General features: G+C 41.1%; 1 protein-coding gene across 2 annotated transcripts; it reads right to left on the bottom strand.

The window, feature by feature from the left end:
- Positions 1-1168: 1168 nt before the first annotated feature.
- On the bottom strand, positions 1169-16303 carry RAC1 (Rac family small GTPase 1). Of its 2 annotated transcripts, XM_086622453.1 has the most exons (7): positions 16227-16303; positions 9404-9475; positions 7930-8047; positions 5564-5620; positions 3826-3888; positions 2926-3085; positions 1169-2762 (listed from the first exon to the last, which is right to left on the bottom strand). In XM_086622453.1, the coding sequence occupies exons 1-7, from the start codon at positions 16259-16261 to the stop codon at positions 2632-2634; spliced, it is 636 nt and encodes a 211-aa protein (XP_086478579.1). In that variant the 5' UTR covers positions 16262-16303; the 3' UTR covers positions 1169-2631. The 2 variants fall into 2 exon arrangements, with proteins under 2 accessions (XP_086478579.1, XP_086478580.1); XM_086622454.1 differs by lacking the exon at positions 5564-5620.
- Positions 16304-16334: the final 31 nt, after the last annotated feature.

Here is a 16334-nt window from a genome sequence, read left to right on the forward strand (position 1 = left end):
GGCGGCCATGCTGCCCTGGCAGCGTGCAGGTGGCCATGGCCTGCTGGCAGCATGGGGGTGGCTGTGCCCTGCTGGCAGCGTGCAGGTGGGCTGCCCTGAGCGTTATCAGGCAGTTCTGATCAATTGCACTATTTTTCTTACAGATTGTGGTAGTATCGTGGGGGGAGTGTTGTGGTTACACACTGCTTGGCTATACATGTGCAATATTCTTTCATCTACCTGTCTTGTACTTGTTGATCCCCCTGACTACTTTTATTGATTTTAAACTGAGCTAATAGGTAACTACTTGATGAGAAGAAAAAAAAAACAACTTGTTCACCTCCAGCATCATTAATTCTGCCAGAAATATATAACCAGTTGTACTGATTTGAAAAAAGTGGATTGTTTCTAGTGTGCAACTGTTTTAACTTTTTTTTTTTTTTTTACGGCTCAGCAGCATTTCTTATTAAAAAAACTACAGAAATAAGTAAAGAGAATATGATGTGGTTGAACATAACTCCATGGCTGGTCTTGCTGTGATGCTTAATATGGAGACAAAATAAAACACACTCTAAAAAAAAAACCTGTCTTACTCTGTTCAGGTATGCTGGGTGTGACAAAACTAAATAGTTTATAGCTGTTCAACAGGCTCGATGCTGTGCAGCAAGGTAAGTCAACACCAATCGTAAAGGCCTCCCACCTGCTTCCTCCTTGAGGAGGTGCCAGTGGTGCTGCTTTCGTTTTGCTGCAGCATTGCCCCTGGCCATGCGCTGACAAGGGGGCAGCATGGCTGTGAGCTTAAAAGGCCAAAATCTGAGGCCCCTTACACACAAACTGTACTGCACCAGAACCATCGTTTTACAAACTGTTTATAGAGGAAAATACATAAGCACTTTTGTTTGCTTATAGCAGAGTGAAATAGGTATATTTTTCTGTGGTTTTCAGCAGCTTTAGAACAGTGTATGAACAGCAGCAGGAGCCAGTAACAACTCCAACAACAAGGCACGGCCTCTGCAGAAATGCTGCCAAGAACCACATTTAATTTTGGTTCTTGACATCAGGGCATCACTGACGGTATCACTGGTTAGCACACACTCCCCCAAGGAGCCACGGGCACCACACTGCTGTTGGCAGCGGCAGAATTCAGAGGTACAAGAATGAGAACACTGGCTCATATGTGATTCAAGGATTTATTAAGTCATACATGCAAAACATACTGCTAATTGCATTACCAAAAGATCAATGTAAAAACTTCACAATTTTGCAAGTTTTATTTTTAAATTTTGCTTTAGTGGTTGAGAGGGTGTAGTTCAACATTGTGTTCCTGCCCGTTCAGGCTATACAGAACATTAGCACTAATTTACAGAACCTCACAGACCCAAGTTACCATTACTCAATCTATGCTGCACGTGTACATGTAGTGACATAAAGAACACTTGTCTGCATTAGTGACGTTATTGTGGTGGGGACGGCTGGCAAATAGTGATGTTTGAGAAGGTTCATAGTTTATAGAGGTTTAAAATATAAAAATTACTAAATGTGTAAAGCTGCTTCACATGATTTTTACACCTAGTTAATAGACTAAAAGCTCCTCAGAAAGCATATAACTTACTGGGTCAGAGATGAAAATAAGGAGGATATGCTTGAACTACTCTACAAAAAAAAAAAAGCAAGTTTCTATCATCAGGTTTTGAAACAAGTTATATTGCTCAGTAAGAAGAGATTCTACAAGAAAAGCATTTACTACACAACAGTTGTGGGAATGACTGGTTCAGAATTGTACCTAAATGAATGCCCTACTTGAAATCCAAAGGAATTTGCCCAGGAACACCAACCTCTCTTCCACTACCGCACCTCTGGGAACACAGCCACTGATTTTAACCTGCACTGAAAGTCAATTCAGTTTCAGCTACCCTGGCAGTGTAGTGTAAGTCATCTGTACAGTGGTGAAATACTGTCTGGCACTATCATTTGATCCAACCCAATGTTTCATTTATCCCTCACAATACAACGCTGTCAAAAAGACTAGATACACTTCAGTAAGAATAGTTACTTGTTTTTTAAATCACAGCAGCAAGAACTAGATTGCAACCAAGCCCTCACCAATGATAAAGCATTTTACACTGCGACTCAAGGGTGTCTGTCGGTCAGCGTCAAAGATTTAGGTTCGGTACACAACGCTACGCAATCACTGTGGTTGAGAAAACATTTCATAGTAAAACACGTTAGAGTGCAGTGTTCTGCTAATTATACGGTACTGTTACTCACTGTGAAAAACTAGAAAGTGTTTTTGCATTTCCTACCAGAAATTAGAGTCATCTTCAAGAAGAATCTTTAAAAAACAGTTTAGTGCTTAGTGTTCGTAGCACAACAACACAACTTAGTTCAGCAGATAGTTTGGCAACACTTAATTGAGCAAGAATAGGATTTTAAAAATAAGGCTTTACATAGGTTTGTCTTTTCAGGAGTCTGCTTTTAGAAGAATGCAAGGTAACTTTCATACTTTAAACAAATGAAACCATGAAATTGTTGATTGGTTCAAGAATTTATGGAAGAGAACTAATTATAACAGAAGAACTTGGCATTGAGTGTGAATGCTCCATTGTTCTGAGCAAAGCACAGGGCTTGGAGTGGGGTGGGGGAGGGTGACATTTACAGCAGCAGACATTTTCTCTTCCTCTTCTTTACAGGAGGGGGGCACAAAACTGCTCGAATAGCTTCATCAAACACTGTCTTGAGGCCTCGCTGTGTAAGTGCTGAGCATTCTAGGTATTTCACTGCACCTGTGGAAAGCAAAAAGGCACTTACAAAGCGGTTTTCCACAATTACAGCAGCACTGCTTCCAGCTCACTCCACAACAAGAGGCAGCCATTCATTTTAATTAAGGTACAATATCTTCTGCAAACAGAATTTAGATCAAGCGACAATCATCTGTTGCGATCATACCAATCTCTTTTGCCATGGCAAGGCCCTGTGGGTAGGTGATAGGAGTCAGCTTCTTCTCCTTCAGTTTCTCAATAGTGTCCTTATCATCGCGGAGATCGAGTTTGGTCCCCACCAGAATGATGGGGGTGTTGGGGCAGTGGTGCCGCACCTCAGGATACCACTGCAAAAGAACAGCGCAGGTTGTGTGCGCGGGCACATTTCCACCAGGGCTCTCGAACGTTGTGAGTGAAGGGCTCGCAGCCCCTCACGACACTTTCAAGAGTCCATCAGAGAGGGGAGAACGTCAGACCCCCTCAAGGCGGGATTAAAAGAGAGCATACAATTGCAAAACATGTTCAATGCAGCCAACAGGTATTTCCATATACTTTAAAGATTTACACTATTAAGGGCTGTATCTTTTCCACGCACTGGAAAAACCCTGATCTGCACTCCCCCCGATGGAGACCACCTCTCATTTCTGAAGCCTCCACAATGCCAATACAGCCGAGGACATGAAAGACTGCAAGAGTAGCGGAGCTGTGCTAGAACGTGGCTGATTCAAGAAACAGGTGGTATCAACCTGACTTTTCCATGCATTTGTTTCTTAATATTTTTCTTGAAATGGCTATAAAAGGAAAGTTCCTGTTCATGATCTTAGCACCTTGTTGGCTGAAAACTCTTAAACTGCTGTTATCCTATCAATGCATCAAGGAATGATCCATACTTGGGAGTGTTTCACATGCCCTGAACTTCCATTACTTGTAAGTTAGGCAAATGGATTTCTGCCTTTTCAAACATCATCTCACATTGTCTGCCAAAATAAACAAACAAATAATTATCACCTAACATCTTCCAGATGCTGCTGTAAAGCGAACACTGTGTTGAACTCTCAGAAATAAAATGATACCAGCTTGCACTTACCTTAGCACGGACATTTTCAAAGGAAGCGGGACTCACAAGGGAAAAGCAGATTAAGAAGACATCCTACAAAACAAGTTGATGGAAGTTAGCCCAGTGGAGCAACCGTTACAAAATCTCACCAAAAGGCCAATATCGCCAGCATCTGTATCACACTGTCATCTATACCATGCTTGCAAAAGGCAAGGTTGATGATACAGCTGCACATGACAATCAGAGGTAGCTTTCCCAGTGGGAAATCCATTCCCGGGCAGCTACAAGCGGACACGAAGGGGTGGAGGGATGGGAGGGGGAGACCAACAACAAATAGATGTCATCAACTTTATAACCAGCTATCGCAGTAGCCAGCAACTAAGATGCTAACACCACTGCACTGCAAGCTTTTTTTCCCTAAATGTCATTTCTCCTCCCTCACTGACATTCAGGAAAAAAACCCAAAACCACTTCAGATCCTTGACAAACACAGAAAGCAACAAAGTCATTCGATGCGCTTCTGAACTGGGGCTGGATGCTCTTTGCAGACCTGTAAGTGATTTCAGCCTTAAAGACACGTAACTCACCAGCACAGGATGTTGCAAAGCATTACTGTTGGCCCCATTTTTAAATGAATGTACTATTAATATACTAAAGTAGTCTTAAAATTGTGAAGGCCAAGTATACAGTATGGAATAAAAATCATGCAACAATAATTTCTACAATTATTACTTCCATGCCCAAATCAGAAGATTCTTGTAAAACGGTCACTTCTATGGAATGGCAGTGTAAAAAGAAATCAGAATTTCTCTACAACCAAATTAGGATTGAGAAGGGTATTAAAAACTTTGAAGCTCCCTCCTTCCCTTTCTAAATTATGAGAAAGCAGAGAGAAAAGTGGGTGTTTTTGGGGATCTTACACCTCTCGCTTTTCAAATGAAGGCAAAAGGAAGATTTTAAGTAAGAGCACGTAAAAACATTTTAGAGCAAACGTCTGCATTAACTGCTGTGCAGTACACACTTCAAAAAACAATGAGCTTCATACACGACACACTGTAGTCTACAAGCACTCAGAAAAAACACAAAATTTTGTCGAAGCAGATGAACATTGTCATCTTGCTGTATGACCCAAAACTCGTAAGCATCTCTCCAATAAGCCCAACTTTCCCCAACGTACCTCTGCATCCATACTTATTCCGGTATCAAATGTGTTAAGGAATCAGGCATTTCAGAATGTTAGTTGATTGTGCTGCATTTCAAGGCATTTTGTTAGGTCAGCATCTGACATCTGCACTGCTAAGCACTTGCAACCCAGTTGTTCATGCATCACCCCAACAAGTTTCCGCAGCAGCGTCCCAGAAGAAGAAAGAAACAACGTCAAATCACGTGATACTATGGCCACTACTTCTGTTTTCCAATTCTGCAGTTTGTGGTGATTCAAGCTCTGCACGTTACGCAGACTCTCTCCTTTGCTGCTAGCTCCAGAGATCAAAATATTCGTGAAACCATGAGGAATTATTTGAAGATTTCAGGTGTCTTGCACGCTACCAATCTTAATAAATAGGAGGAAAAGGTATTTATTTGCAAGAAAAGGTTTAGTCTTAGCAGTTCTCTATATAAAGAGATCGGGTAACAGATTTCTCAGATTTAGCAATTCAATAGTTCCAAGAAAAGTAGTTGTTTAAAAAATAGGGGCCAATTTATCACTATCGTAAGCAAGACAAGGTGACAGAACTTGGAACTAAAGTTTATTTAAAGTTTTACATACGGCAATAGGTTGATCTGTCAGACTGGAAGATATATTCTTACCATTGGTTCCTCCAACCTAATAACAGCAGGAGATAAAGTTACTCCTAGAATGGATTTAAGGGAAAATGTTCTCTCAGTCAGCAATTTGTGCTCAGGAATATTCACAACACGGCTTTTCTTCTTAAGAGAGATGCTGCACTGCAATTCAGCACAACGAGAACAGACCGACAGCCTTCCCCACAAACCTGGCGCTGTCCGTCTGCATTGTCACAGGAGACTTGCAAGAGCAAACCTCTCATGAAAAGCATCCTCCTAACTTAATTTTCTTTTTGGTTTCGTCTCCTGAGGAAACAAAGTTAACCACCTTTTCTGTCCCAACTTATTCCTTCCTCCAAATATTCTGAAATACTGGTAGATTTCAAATACTTTCATGAGAAGGTACAAAATTCCTGTATATTTTAAGGGGAAACAAAAAAAAAAGAATAAGAGTAAAATATACAAATTAAGGCCTCCACTATGGCAAAGTCCTTACTGTGAAGTAAACAGCTGTTGAACTGCTGGGTGGCTAATCAACATATTGGCCAAGTAATCAGCAATACCTGCTTTCACCTTGTCCAGTATATAGTTCAGGTGCACACAGAGGGAAACAGAGGGCCACAATGTTCTTGTGGGGAGTGAGTTTTAAACAGCACAGTGGTAGAAGGGGGATGCTGAATGCAGATCCTAAAAAAGTCAGGCTTCATCAGCACCACTGTTCCTCCTCTGTGGTTTTTTTTGTCCTTTAAGTGATGATGAATCTTACGTATTGCACAAGTCTAAAATCTGAAGACTGCTTCATAAGAAGTTCAAGACTTACCATCTTGTTTCATTTTTTGCTGTAAAAAACAATCCAAATAACTGAAAGTCATTCAAACCTTTACTTAACTGTTATTCGTGCTTGTACAGAAGAGATTTTTTGTTTTCCCCAAAAAAATACGCTTAGATTGATATGGAATTCTTTTGCAGTCTATCAGAAAGCCACAGTTATTTTAGCAGGCTGAAGGCACGCACATGCATTCTGTCCCTTTGTCTTAGAGGAGGAACTATATTCTCCCTTTCAACTCTGCTTTCTCACACTATTGAGTCATCTTCCAACATACCTTTTTCTACCTTGAAATACTTTTTTGAAAGTATTTTTATAATGTTAAGCAAAGCTTAAGTTCTACTAAGTATCCCATGAATATCTAAATATTAGTGAAAAACAACTTTCCATTGTTTCTCTTCCTAGAAAAGACAGATATTTCTAGCATTTCTGCTAAGAGTTGCCTACAACTGGCAAGTTCATATCCATCTTGAGTATCGTAACTGATGGGAAAGCCTAATTGTAAGAGTTAGTGAGCAGTGAATTAAAGAAAATTGTGAATTAAGACAGTTTACTTAAAAAAGGCACCAGAGTTCATTAAATAAGATTCACATTATTCAAGAGAGTAGTTATGCTGTAGAATAACTGGAATAATTATGCATTTTACATTATTAGCATTGAATATATGTATTTGACAGTTAACAACAGCCGTAATCGATGTCAAAAAAAAGGTGCAAATTAACACCTTCTTTTAGCCCAGCTCCATCAGATAAAAGTAACTCTGAAGAGACTAGAAAACCAGCTTCTAAAAAGATTAACTGTAGCTTAACTCTCGCTGGAAAGAGAAGAGCAGATCACTTCAGCACTTTCCTCATCCAGGGAAAGATGCAGCACGCAGACAGGACTTAACCAGTCGCCAGCACAGAAGACAGAAGCACTTTTGAATCGATGTTGTAGCACAAACTGCAGTAAGTAATAAAACAGCCACAGCCTTAAGCACATTCAAAAGCTATGACCCAGCCTCTGTCAATACCCATAATATCTTCATTCAGTATTGCGTCTTTCACATTTAGAACATCTTCATGGGGACTAAACAACACCAAGTGCTTAGCAGTGACAGTGTCAGGTTGCAGCCAAACATCACGCCTAAAAACAAAAACAAACCCTGCTTTTGGCAGGCATGCTAACTGTAAAAATCAATGGACTAGCTGATGGGACTATTCACCAAGGGGGTTTTGGTTTTGTGTTTGTTTGTTTTCTTCCTGTTTTAAATCAAGCATTATAGTTGATTCTGAGGCCGAAACTACACAAAAGCCAACATGCATCAGTGCATGCAAACACACAAGCACGCATGTTTTAACATTTGCACAACTGTACAGAAATCAAAAGTTATATTACAGCTACAGCACATAGGATGAAGGAAGGTAGCTTGCAACAAGTCACTGTTACTAGTAAATACAACTCCAGATGTTCAAAAAGAAAAAAAACTTTTATGTTAAACAAAGCTGTACGGATTCTTTCTAATTTCACACTGTAGTTCTTACTGTTTGTGGATAGGAGAGTGGACGTAGTCTGTCATAGTCCTCTTGACCAGCTGTATCCCACAAACCCAGATTGACCGGTTTTCCATCAACCATTACATTAGCAGAGTAGTTGTCAAAACTGAAAAAATAAATAAAGAGTTAGCTGCATTAGCTTGCAGTAAAATAAGGCACCCAAGGACTTTTTCCTACAGTCTTAATTGGGAACACTTTGAAAGGAAACATTTTTATTGCATCCTTTCACTCCTCAGAAACAGTAAAATTGTTCTTTAAATACTGAATCTGGTATTGGGTAATGGAAGGAAAAAACATGCACAATAGCCTTGGTCCAGTCTGAACAGAGGTCATCCTTTTCACTGCTCTTCCAAAGGAAGTGTTAATCTCAGTAAGCACAGGAAAGCAGGTGATGCACTTAGCAAGCACTTTCCAGTCTTAGTGGGACATTCAACAAGTTAATCTGTTTCATTTTACAAGATTTAGAATAGCAGATACATGAACAACAACCAAAGAATCCTTAATGACAACAGAAAAAAAAAAAAAAATTATTAATCCTGCTCATCAAAAACACCCCCAATGAAATATCAAAGTTAATAACCAGAGGCCAGTAGAGGCATGATTTTTATTTCAGCACTACCGTAGACACAAAGGTTTTAATGACTTGTTAAGGCTAAACTAAGTTCACTGGAAACACAAGCATACTGTAATGTAAAAATCTGAATTTAAGACCAAAAAAAGAAAACAGGAGTAATTAAGACAAATCTTTGGAAGGGTATCTAGTCATCTGCAAATCTCATTAGAATGTACTGTGTTATCTGAAAAACTCACCAATACTTACAGAGAGCAAGACAGCTAGATTATAGAGAGACATTCGAAAAGGGCAAAGAAGCCGCTCACGTACATTTCCCCCAACAGCCCCCAAAAAGAGAACTGCACTAATACTGATACTGACAAATCCCAACGTGCAAGAAAACGGGAAGCACCAAAATAAACAGATCCTCACAATCACGCCTGAGGAGCTGTGGCTGGTTTAGCACAGCACTGGCAGCAGCACAAAAAGTGGAAGAAACAACAACAGAAAAATCTATTGTCACATAAACCATTTCTGACTACGATACGATGTTTTACGAGCTGTTCAGCCTTGGGACTGTTTATTACGAATTATATTGAAGATAAAAATGACACATTATTTTAAAAGAGAACAGCATCTGATAAAATGTTAGTAAAAGTTAGTCCCTAAAAGCTAGGCCTGGTGGGCAGAGAGAGGCAAAACTGATGGGGCATGAACAAGCACTGGTATGACTGTGCTAAGCAGTAAAAGCCCAAAGTGCTTCTTCGCCTTATAAACACCCACATACTCAGTTAAACATTTAGGATGAAACTAAGGGGTGTTTGGAGGCAATTAAATAAGGAATCTGGAACGGCAGTAAGCACAGAGAATCTGACATAAATGAGTTCTTAGGATTTTATAAGTACTTACACAGTGGGTATATATTCTCCAGGAAATGCATTGGTTGTGTAGCTGATGAGTAGGCATGTTTTACCTACAGCACTGCAAAAAGAGAGAGTTCACATGTAAAAAATATTAATCTTGAATAATGAGAAATAATATTTCTTTTATGGAAGACGACCGATTACATCCAGTCATCTAAGGAACAATTGAGCGTCAGTATTTGCTGTTGTGCAGGAAACCAGCTAACAGACTGTAGGCTTAAGATTACTGGCAATGAAAACACACCCAACATGAACATCCATTTTGTCAAGTGGTAAATTAACAAATTTTGTTCAATCTTTAGACAAAAACCCACAAGTATTAATACAACTACTAACATCACTAGTCAACTGACTGCATACTCATCAAGACCACCTTACTCCAACTCCTTGAAATTAAAAAAAAATGAAAAGTATTTCCAGATACCCTTTATGCAATTCTAAAACTGTTATCTTTTCCAGAAAGTGGTATACTTTCACATAAGTAAAGTTTGAAAAAGCTGGAAAAGTATAATTTCTCAACACATCATTACTTTTGTGTATTTGAAAAAAAAAACCACAAATTATAATCCCCACAATATTTATCACTATTGCAAAATGACTCCCTGTATGCCTTCATTAACTATTCAAACATTTCAAACTGATTTATAGACAAATTACATCCCAATATCAGAGGACTAGAACAACAAACCTTTGCCCACAGATCGAATTCTGAACTGCCTCAAATGGGAGCAGGAAAACATTCTGTTCCAGGTTTCTTTCAAAACTCTGGCAGCCAGCTCCTTCCCCCTCCACCCTCCTCCCCGCATCTAGAGCCAAACATCTAGACTAAGGACACCACTAAATTTTTGTTACAGTTTCAATTAAAGGCTTGGAAAACTTCAAATTGGACCATATTTCTTTTATAAAATCAATTCTGCAAAGAGTGTTTCTGACACTGCAGACTGGTTCCCATGCTGGCTTCTCACTTGAACTGCATATCCTTTAACAGTGTGAGATATTATTCCAGAGGTGAGTGTGCAACTAGTTCCTCAAAAGTTGTAATGCCCAGACAGCCTTACAGTCTTCCCAATCATTCTTCTCAAATAGATAACCTCCCATGCCAGGAAAACCGTACTGTCTGGCAGGTGTTTTATCACTGCAATGATTTGCTCAAAGCAAGTCAGCAGTACCTTTGAAACCTCACTGTACTTACACGTATGATCTTGCCATTAGTATTAGGTTTGACTCCGGAGACTCCTGAACTAAACATTTCACAAGCTGAAGGAACTCATTAAAGTTTTAGTCTAGAACTACAGTTAATACATAAAAAAAACCCAAATAAACAAAACACAAACCCAACCCAAGAACCAAATGCTATTGCTGAAAGTATCCTATTATCCTTTAGCTTTTGCAGAAGGAAAAAAACACACCTCACAGAAACAAGCTTTGGTCAAGGGCGTACTAGCTCTCCTGCTGCAAATGTTTTGAGGCATTCATATCTGAATTTTACTATGTATCTGTCACTTAAATCACTACATTTCTTCTCCTGGTTTGGAAGCATGTGGTCCAACTTACCAGCATGTGGTCTCACTTACCAGAGACCATCTTCAAAATGTTATTTAAAATTATTTAACACTCGGCATTAACCAACCAGCCTTACCTAACGACTCACGATTTAAGGCAGGTTAGGTAAATTTGAGCTTTGTTACAACCATAAGTAGGTTGTAGCTCAACCTGTAACAAGTCTCCATTCAACTTTAAGCAGTTCCCTACCGCATTAGCCCAAGAAGTTATCTAATAGCAGCATCTGACGACGTTACCTTGAACACTTGTACTATGAAAGAGTTGCTTCAGTGTGCAAAATAATCTGTAGGATTTTATCCTACATGTCTACTTTTTAATCGTAATTTTATGTTTCTGAGCTGACACCTAGCATAACATCCCATCTGCTGTAACTCTCTCTGATCATATCATGTGGTTTTCCACACTACTTTTCACACCTGCTTTTAAGGAAACAAGATGCCAGCTCCTTGCACAGTCTGAGATTTTTTTTCCTTTCACCAAGCTATAACAAAAAAAAAAAAAGGGGCATTTAATTCTGCTCTTGATAAGTACAATCTATGAACATTTTCCTGCAGTAAGAGGCTCGAGATATACTTTTGCTCAAAAGTAGAAGAGACATTTCAAAGTAGTTCTCCTTCAAAAGTTCTGTGGGAAAGAACCGGGGAGCAGTATGACAATGCAGCTAAGCTAATTTAATAGCTGTCAAAAGAGGAGATCCCATCTTATCTCGTGCACTGGCACTCACTGACTCTGTAACTAGCCAGAACAAGGAGTTATGGAAAGGTAGTTACTCCGTCTCCCCGTTAAGAACAACTTGCTGGTTTAGCTCCCTGAGCTGCTGAATTGCACTCACATCACTATAAAGCAGGCTATGCTGGTCCAGCTCATAAAGGACAAACATGAAAACCTGCAAAATACCAAGAGCAGCAAACGCCAGGTTCCTTGGGAAACTTCTTGAGGTGCAGAGGCTACATGTTGTCATGCTTCTAGAACCCGTTTGGTCTGATGCTTCATCTTCCCCCAAGTTCATCACAGGTAATTTAAGCTGCTAACAAATTAATGTTGAACTCAACTTTTCAGCAGCTATCAAGAACTTTTCTCTGCACCCAGGCTCCTTCACTCACCTCGCACTGAAACTGGTGAGTCTGCTCTGGCTAATCAAAACAGCGCAGGAAGGAGGTGGTGAGAGAAGTGCCTGTAGCGCGTTTCTGCAGCACCAATCAGCCAGAGTCATTGGAACAAGAAAAAACACGTTCAACAACCCTGCTTCAGACTTGCTCCATCCAGGTTTCCTGCTTTCCTTGCCTTTTGGCTCACTGCCCTACAAATCACCAGTCTTAAAAATAAACACCAATGCCTACCTTTATTTATAAAGTACATCCTCTAAGTACTTTATCAACTTTTTTAGACTTCTAACTTCTGTATTAAAGTAAATCCTCTACAGAGAATTCCAACTGTTTGGCAAAATATAAATCCTTGTACATAAAGGAGGAAACCAAGACACTAAAATAACACCAAACCAAGATTAGTCATAACAAGATTTCTAGCAACTACTTAATCATAGCTCTGTCCACCCACTGTTACATAAATGAAACTAGCAACATTTGACTGTAATTAAAATACAGCCTACAGAAATCCAGCATTTTAACCACGTAACAATAAGTGAAGACTTACAAAAGACAGCACCAAGTCCCCTATTGCTTCCGGGTACCCCACAGGAATCAATGTATTTCTATAACCACACATGTACAAATTCCTGAAAAGAAAACACGTCAGCTCTTTCCTGACCTTACCTACACTAACAAGTTTTATGAAGTTTCCCCACTGTGCTAGAGCTGGTTGAAGCCACATTATGTGACATGCACTGAAAATGCCATTCCAAGACCTGCGCCAGCATTTCTTCCACGCTAAAGGCACCGGAGCTGCACAGAAGGTGGAGAGTCTCCTGCTTTCTCACAACTAAAAATTAATTGTGAGAATTTAGTTCCCATTTGCAGCCATGGTAATGGAGACCAGATGAAGTACTTGCTGGTTTAATTCCAGAAACACTGAAATCTACAAACAGGTGGCAGCCTTCATAAAAAGCTTTGATTATGTCATTTCTTTCTTTCTCTGATCCCCATGAACAACTCCGTAGTCAACATGATGCACAACAGCCCATCTTCACTCAAGCGGTGGAATTTCTCTGGTACCATCCTCAGACCAAAAGTTGAGTATTTTGACTATAGCAGGTTTAGTTACGTACGGCTCTGCCGGGATACACCGTTTTACTCACTATGACACACCCTCTCCCAAATACGCTGCTCAGTACTCACAATACCACTACATTTTTTGAACTTTAAAAGTTCAGTAACAGAAGCTACTGAATTTCAAGTTGCTGCACTCTCCACAGACTGCACTGGAGACCTGAGGTGTTCAGCATCTTACACAAACACTGCACTACACTCGATAAGACGACAATTACCCAACCCCCCACCCGCCCCGTTCTTGACAAGCTATCAAATCAAATATAGCATGGTTTAGCACACAAGGTCTCAAATTAAGCAGAATTCCAAACAGGGACTCTTAATTCACTGCTCTTGTTCTTACAGTATTTCTACAATTAAAAAATGCCTACAAAAGAGCATAAAGTTTGACCATTTCTGTAGCATCTAGCAATCATTCGTCCGAAATGCGGAGCATTACTCGACATCACTGGAGACATTCATACCACTTAACAGCTGCCTTTTTAGAGTGAAAACAAAAACTGCTAAAAATAACCGTCACACCAATGCTTTTTCTCAAGTGTCAATCAACAGCAATTCTTGCAGTTACTGAAGTGGAGTGCTCTTCATCTGGCCTGCACATTCCTACTGCTCTGTATCATTAAGAAGTCAAAGCAACAGTTGCCATTTACTTTTCCCCAAACAATCCTCATAGTGAAGAAACAAAACCAAGGGCAAATTACGATAGCAAACTAGCATACATGCCATGTTTTTCTAGTCAAATTAGTTGTCTGAACAGATAACTAGTCAAAGCTCTAAGAGCAAACATAAGTTACATATGAGAAACAGCCTATCATTTACAAATTAAAAAAATAAAATTCACACAGGTACTTACACAGCTTTGTTTATTTTGTTCCTAGTAGATCTTTGCAGAGGGTACATAAAACAATACCTGAGTTTTATATTACATAAGCAAATCTTTAACTTGCATTGTTTTACAGAAACACGAAAGCTTTAGCCTTATCTAAGCCAAACATTACACATTTCCTAGAGCACCTCTAATGCTTGAACTTTTGAAGCAGCAGCACAGAGAATCACAAATAGTTAATTATTTTTTTTTTTAAACACTGAATGGAAAATGATACAAAGCTACCAAAAAAGAGCAATAGTACCTGAATGGAACCTTAAGAGAGATTCCTTTCTAACTAAGGGGGAAGGAAAACAAATTAAACTACTGTATTTTGTTCACACATAGGTACAAAACTCAGGTAGAATGACACCACTTTCATTTCCAAGATAAAGAGCAATAAACATGTTCCAAAGTGGGATGGTTTACAAAGCAAATGACAAAAATAACTGTTTGTTGAATGAATTACTGAACATTACACAGTTTGTTTGTGCTAAGTTCTGAAATCTAGTGGAGAAAGTACACTGAACTTCTTCTCCCCGCCCAAACATGATGCATCGCATTTATTTACAGTATTGTCACAGACGATACAGTTCAGCTCAGTTAAAAAAGCTGATATAATAGAAAAACAAATGTGTTGGGTTTAAAATCAACATAACCAAAACAACAGTCCACAGCTATCCTACCTAGCATCAAAGAATTACACTACTACGGAAAGTCTTGACAGTCAAGATAACCGCCATGTTCATATTATTGCTCAAAACCTTACACAGAAAGTCAAAACGAATTTGTCAAACTGAGTAAATTTATCTTTCAAGCATACTTAGCTGTCTTTTCAGGGATTCTATATCTTAAAACAAAACAAAACAAAAAACACAAATAACTTGAAGATTAAGCCATCACATGAAATTACAGACAGTGGCAAGACCATTTAGCTACACTTCACTCCTCTGTCATCTACAGAAGTTTGCTGTGATACCAATTATGCTCGGCCTACAGTGGGATTTTTGTTTCTCCTAAGGGGAAAAAAACCAACTCTCAAGCTGCATAAGACAAGTCTTGTTTTCCAGCTGGCCTGTGATGTTCCCCTGAGCTCTGACATCCAGTACAAGAAAGAATGCCTCCAAGGTGATGGGAACAACATCATGGAGAATATTCAAAAGTAGCAAACACAGACAGTGTTCCCCATCACAGTTCCAGCATTTCTCATATTGACGTCCAACAGCTAAACTTCAGAGTTAACTCAATTCTAAAAAGCATCATCGAGCTGTTTCACTTAACAAATGACACCAAATCAGAACGCTGTAGGTGTAACAGTTCTTTACAGACAAGTGTATCATTAATTATTTGCATTTCACGTGCTTCAGTAGTGCCCTTTAGATCGGGACCTTACAAGACTGGATGCACGCATGCATAAAGCCAGTCTGCTCACAAGCACACGCGATCTGCTCAGAGTGGGCACATTTCGCTTAGTTTTACAGCAAGAGTCAGACGTCAGTAAATTTCTCATCTAACGGTGATTTTTTTTTTATTTTTAATATACTTCGGTTACGCCGGTGCGTGTAGCGACAGACGAAAGCCCAGGCACGAGGGGGCTCCGCGGTGGGCCGGGAGAAGCGGCCCGGCCCGGCCCGCCAGACCCGCCCCGCAGCGCGCACCCTCCCGCACCCCTTGCGCCAGCGCGAACACCAACTATTCAGCCGCCACTAAGGCGCCGACCCCGGGGCACCTTCCCCGACAGCGATGCAGGGCCCGGGGGGAAAGCCAGCACCGGAGACACCCGCCGCTCACCACCGCCCCTGCGGAAACCTCGCTCTGCCGTTCCCCGCTCCCGAGGCGGCCACCATTTGCTCGCAGCCGTCGCCGCCCGGCCCCACGCTTCCCTCCCCTCCCCCGCCACCAGCAGGAAGCCGCGGCCGCCACCCACTCCCCCACCCCGCCGCCTCGGCGCGGACACCCCCGGCCCCGCCGAGCCCCGCGCCCCTCCGGGGCGGCAGGGCCGCGCCCAGGCCCCGCGGCGGGGCCGCCCACAACTGGCGGCGGGGCCCGGGCGGCCCGCGCCGCTCCCCGCCCCACGGGCGGACACCCTTCCCCCCACAGGAGCCGGCGGGTCTCCGCACGGCGAGGGCCCGACCCAGAGGCCCCCTCGGACTTACCCGTCGCCCACCACCACACACTTGATGGCCTGCATGGGGGCTGCGCCGCGGCGGCAGGTCCTGGGGCTGAGCGGGGCGGGAAGGGCCGCGCGAGAAGGCAGCCGGCGG

The sequence above is a fragment of the Tauraco erythrolophus genome, chromosome 17 (assembly GCF_009769465.1).
Source record: "Tauraco erythrolophus isolate bTauEry1 chromosome 17, bTauEry1.pri, whole genome shotgun sequence".
NCBI lineage: Eukaryota > Metazoa > Chordata > Aves > Musophagiformes > Musophagidae > Tauraco > Tauraco erythrolophus.

What these genes read in the sequence shown, in the direction of transcription:
- RAC1 (XM_086622453.1), bottom strand. Translation starts at nt 16,261, where the DNA reads ATGCAGGCCATCAAGTGTGTGGTGGTGGGCGACGG. An exon ending in GGAGAATATATACCCACTGT is followed by an intron (nt 8,048 to 9,403) that starts GTAAGTACTTAT and finishes TTATTTTTTCAG; the next exon opens with TTTTGACAACTACTCTGCTA. An exon ending in TTGAAAATGTCCGTGCTAAG is followed by an intron (nt 3,086 to 3,825) that starts GTAAGTGCAAGC and finishes GTTCTTTTGCAG; the next exon opens with TGGTATCCTGAGGTGCGGCA.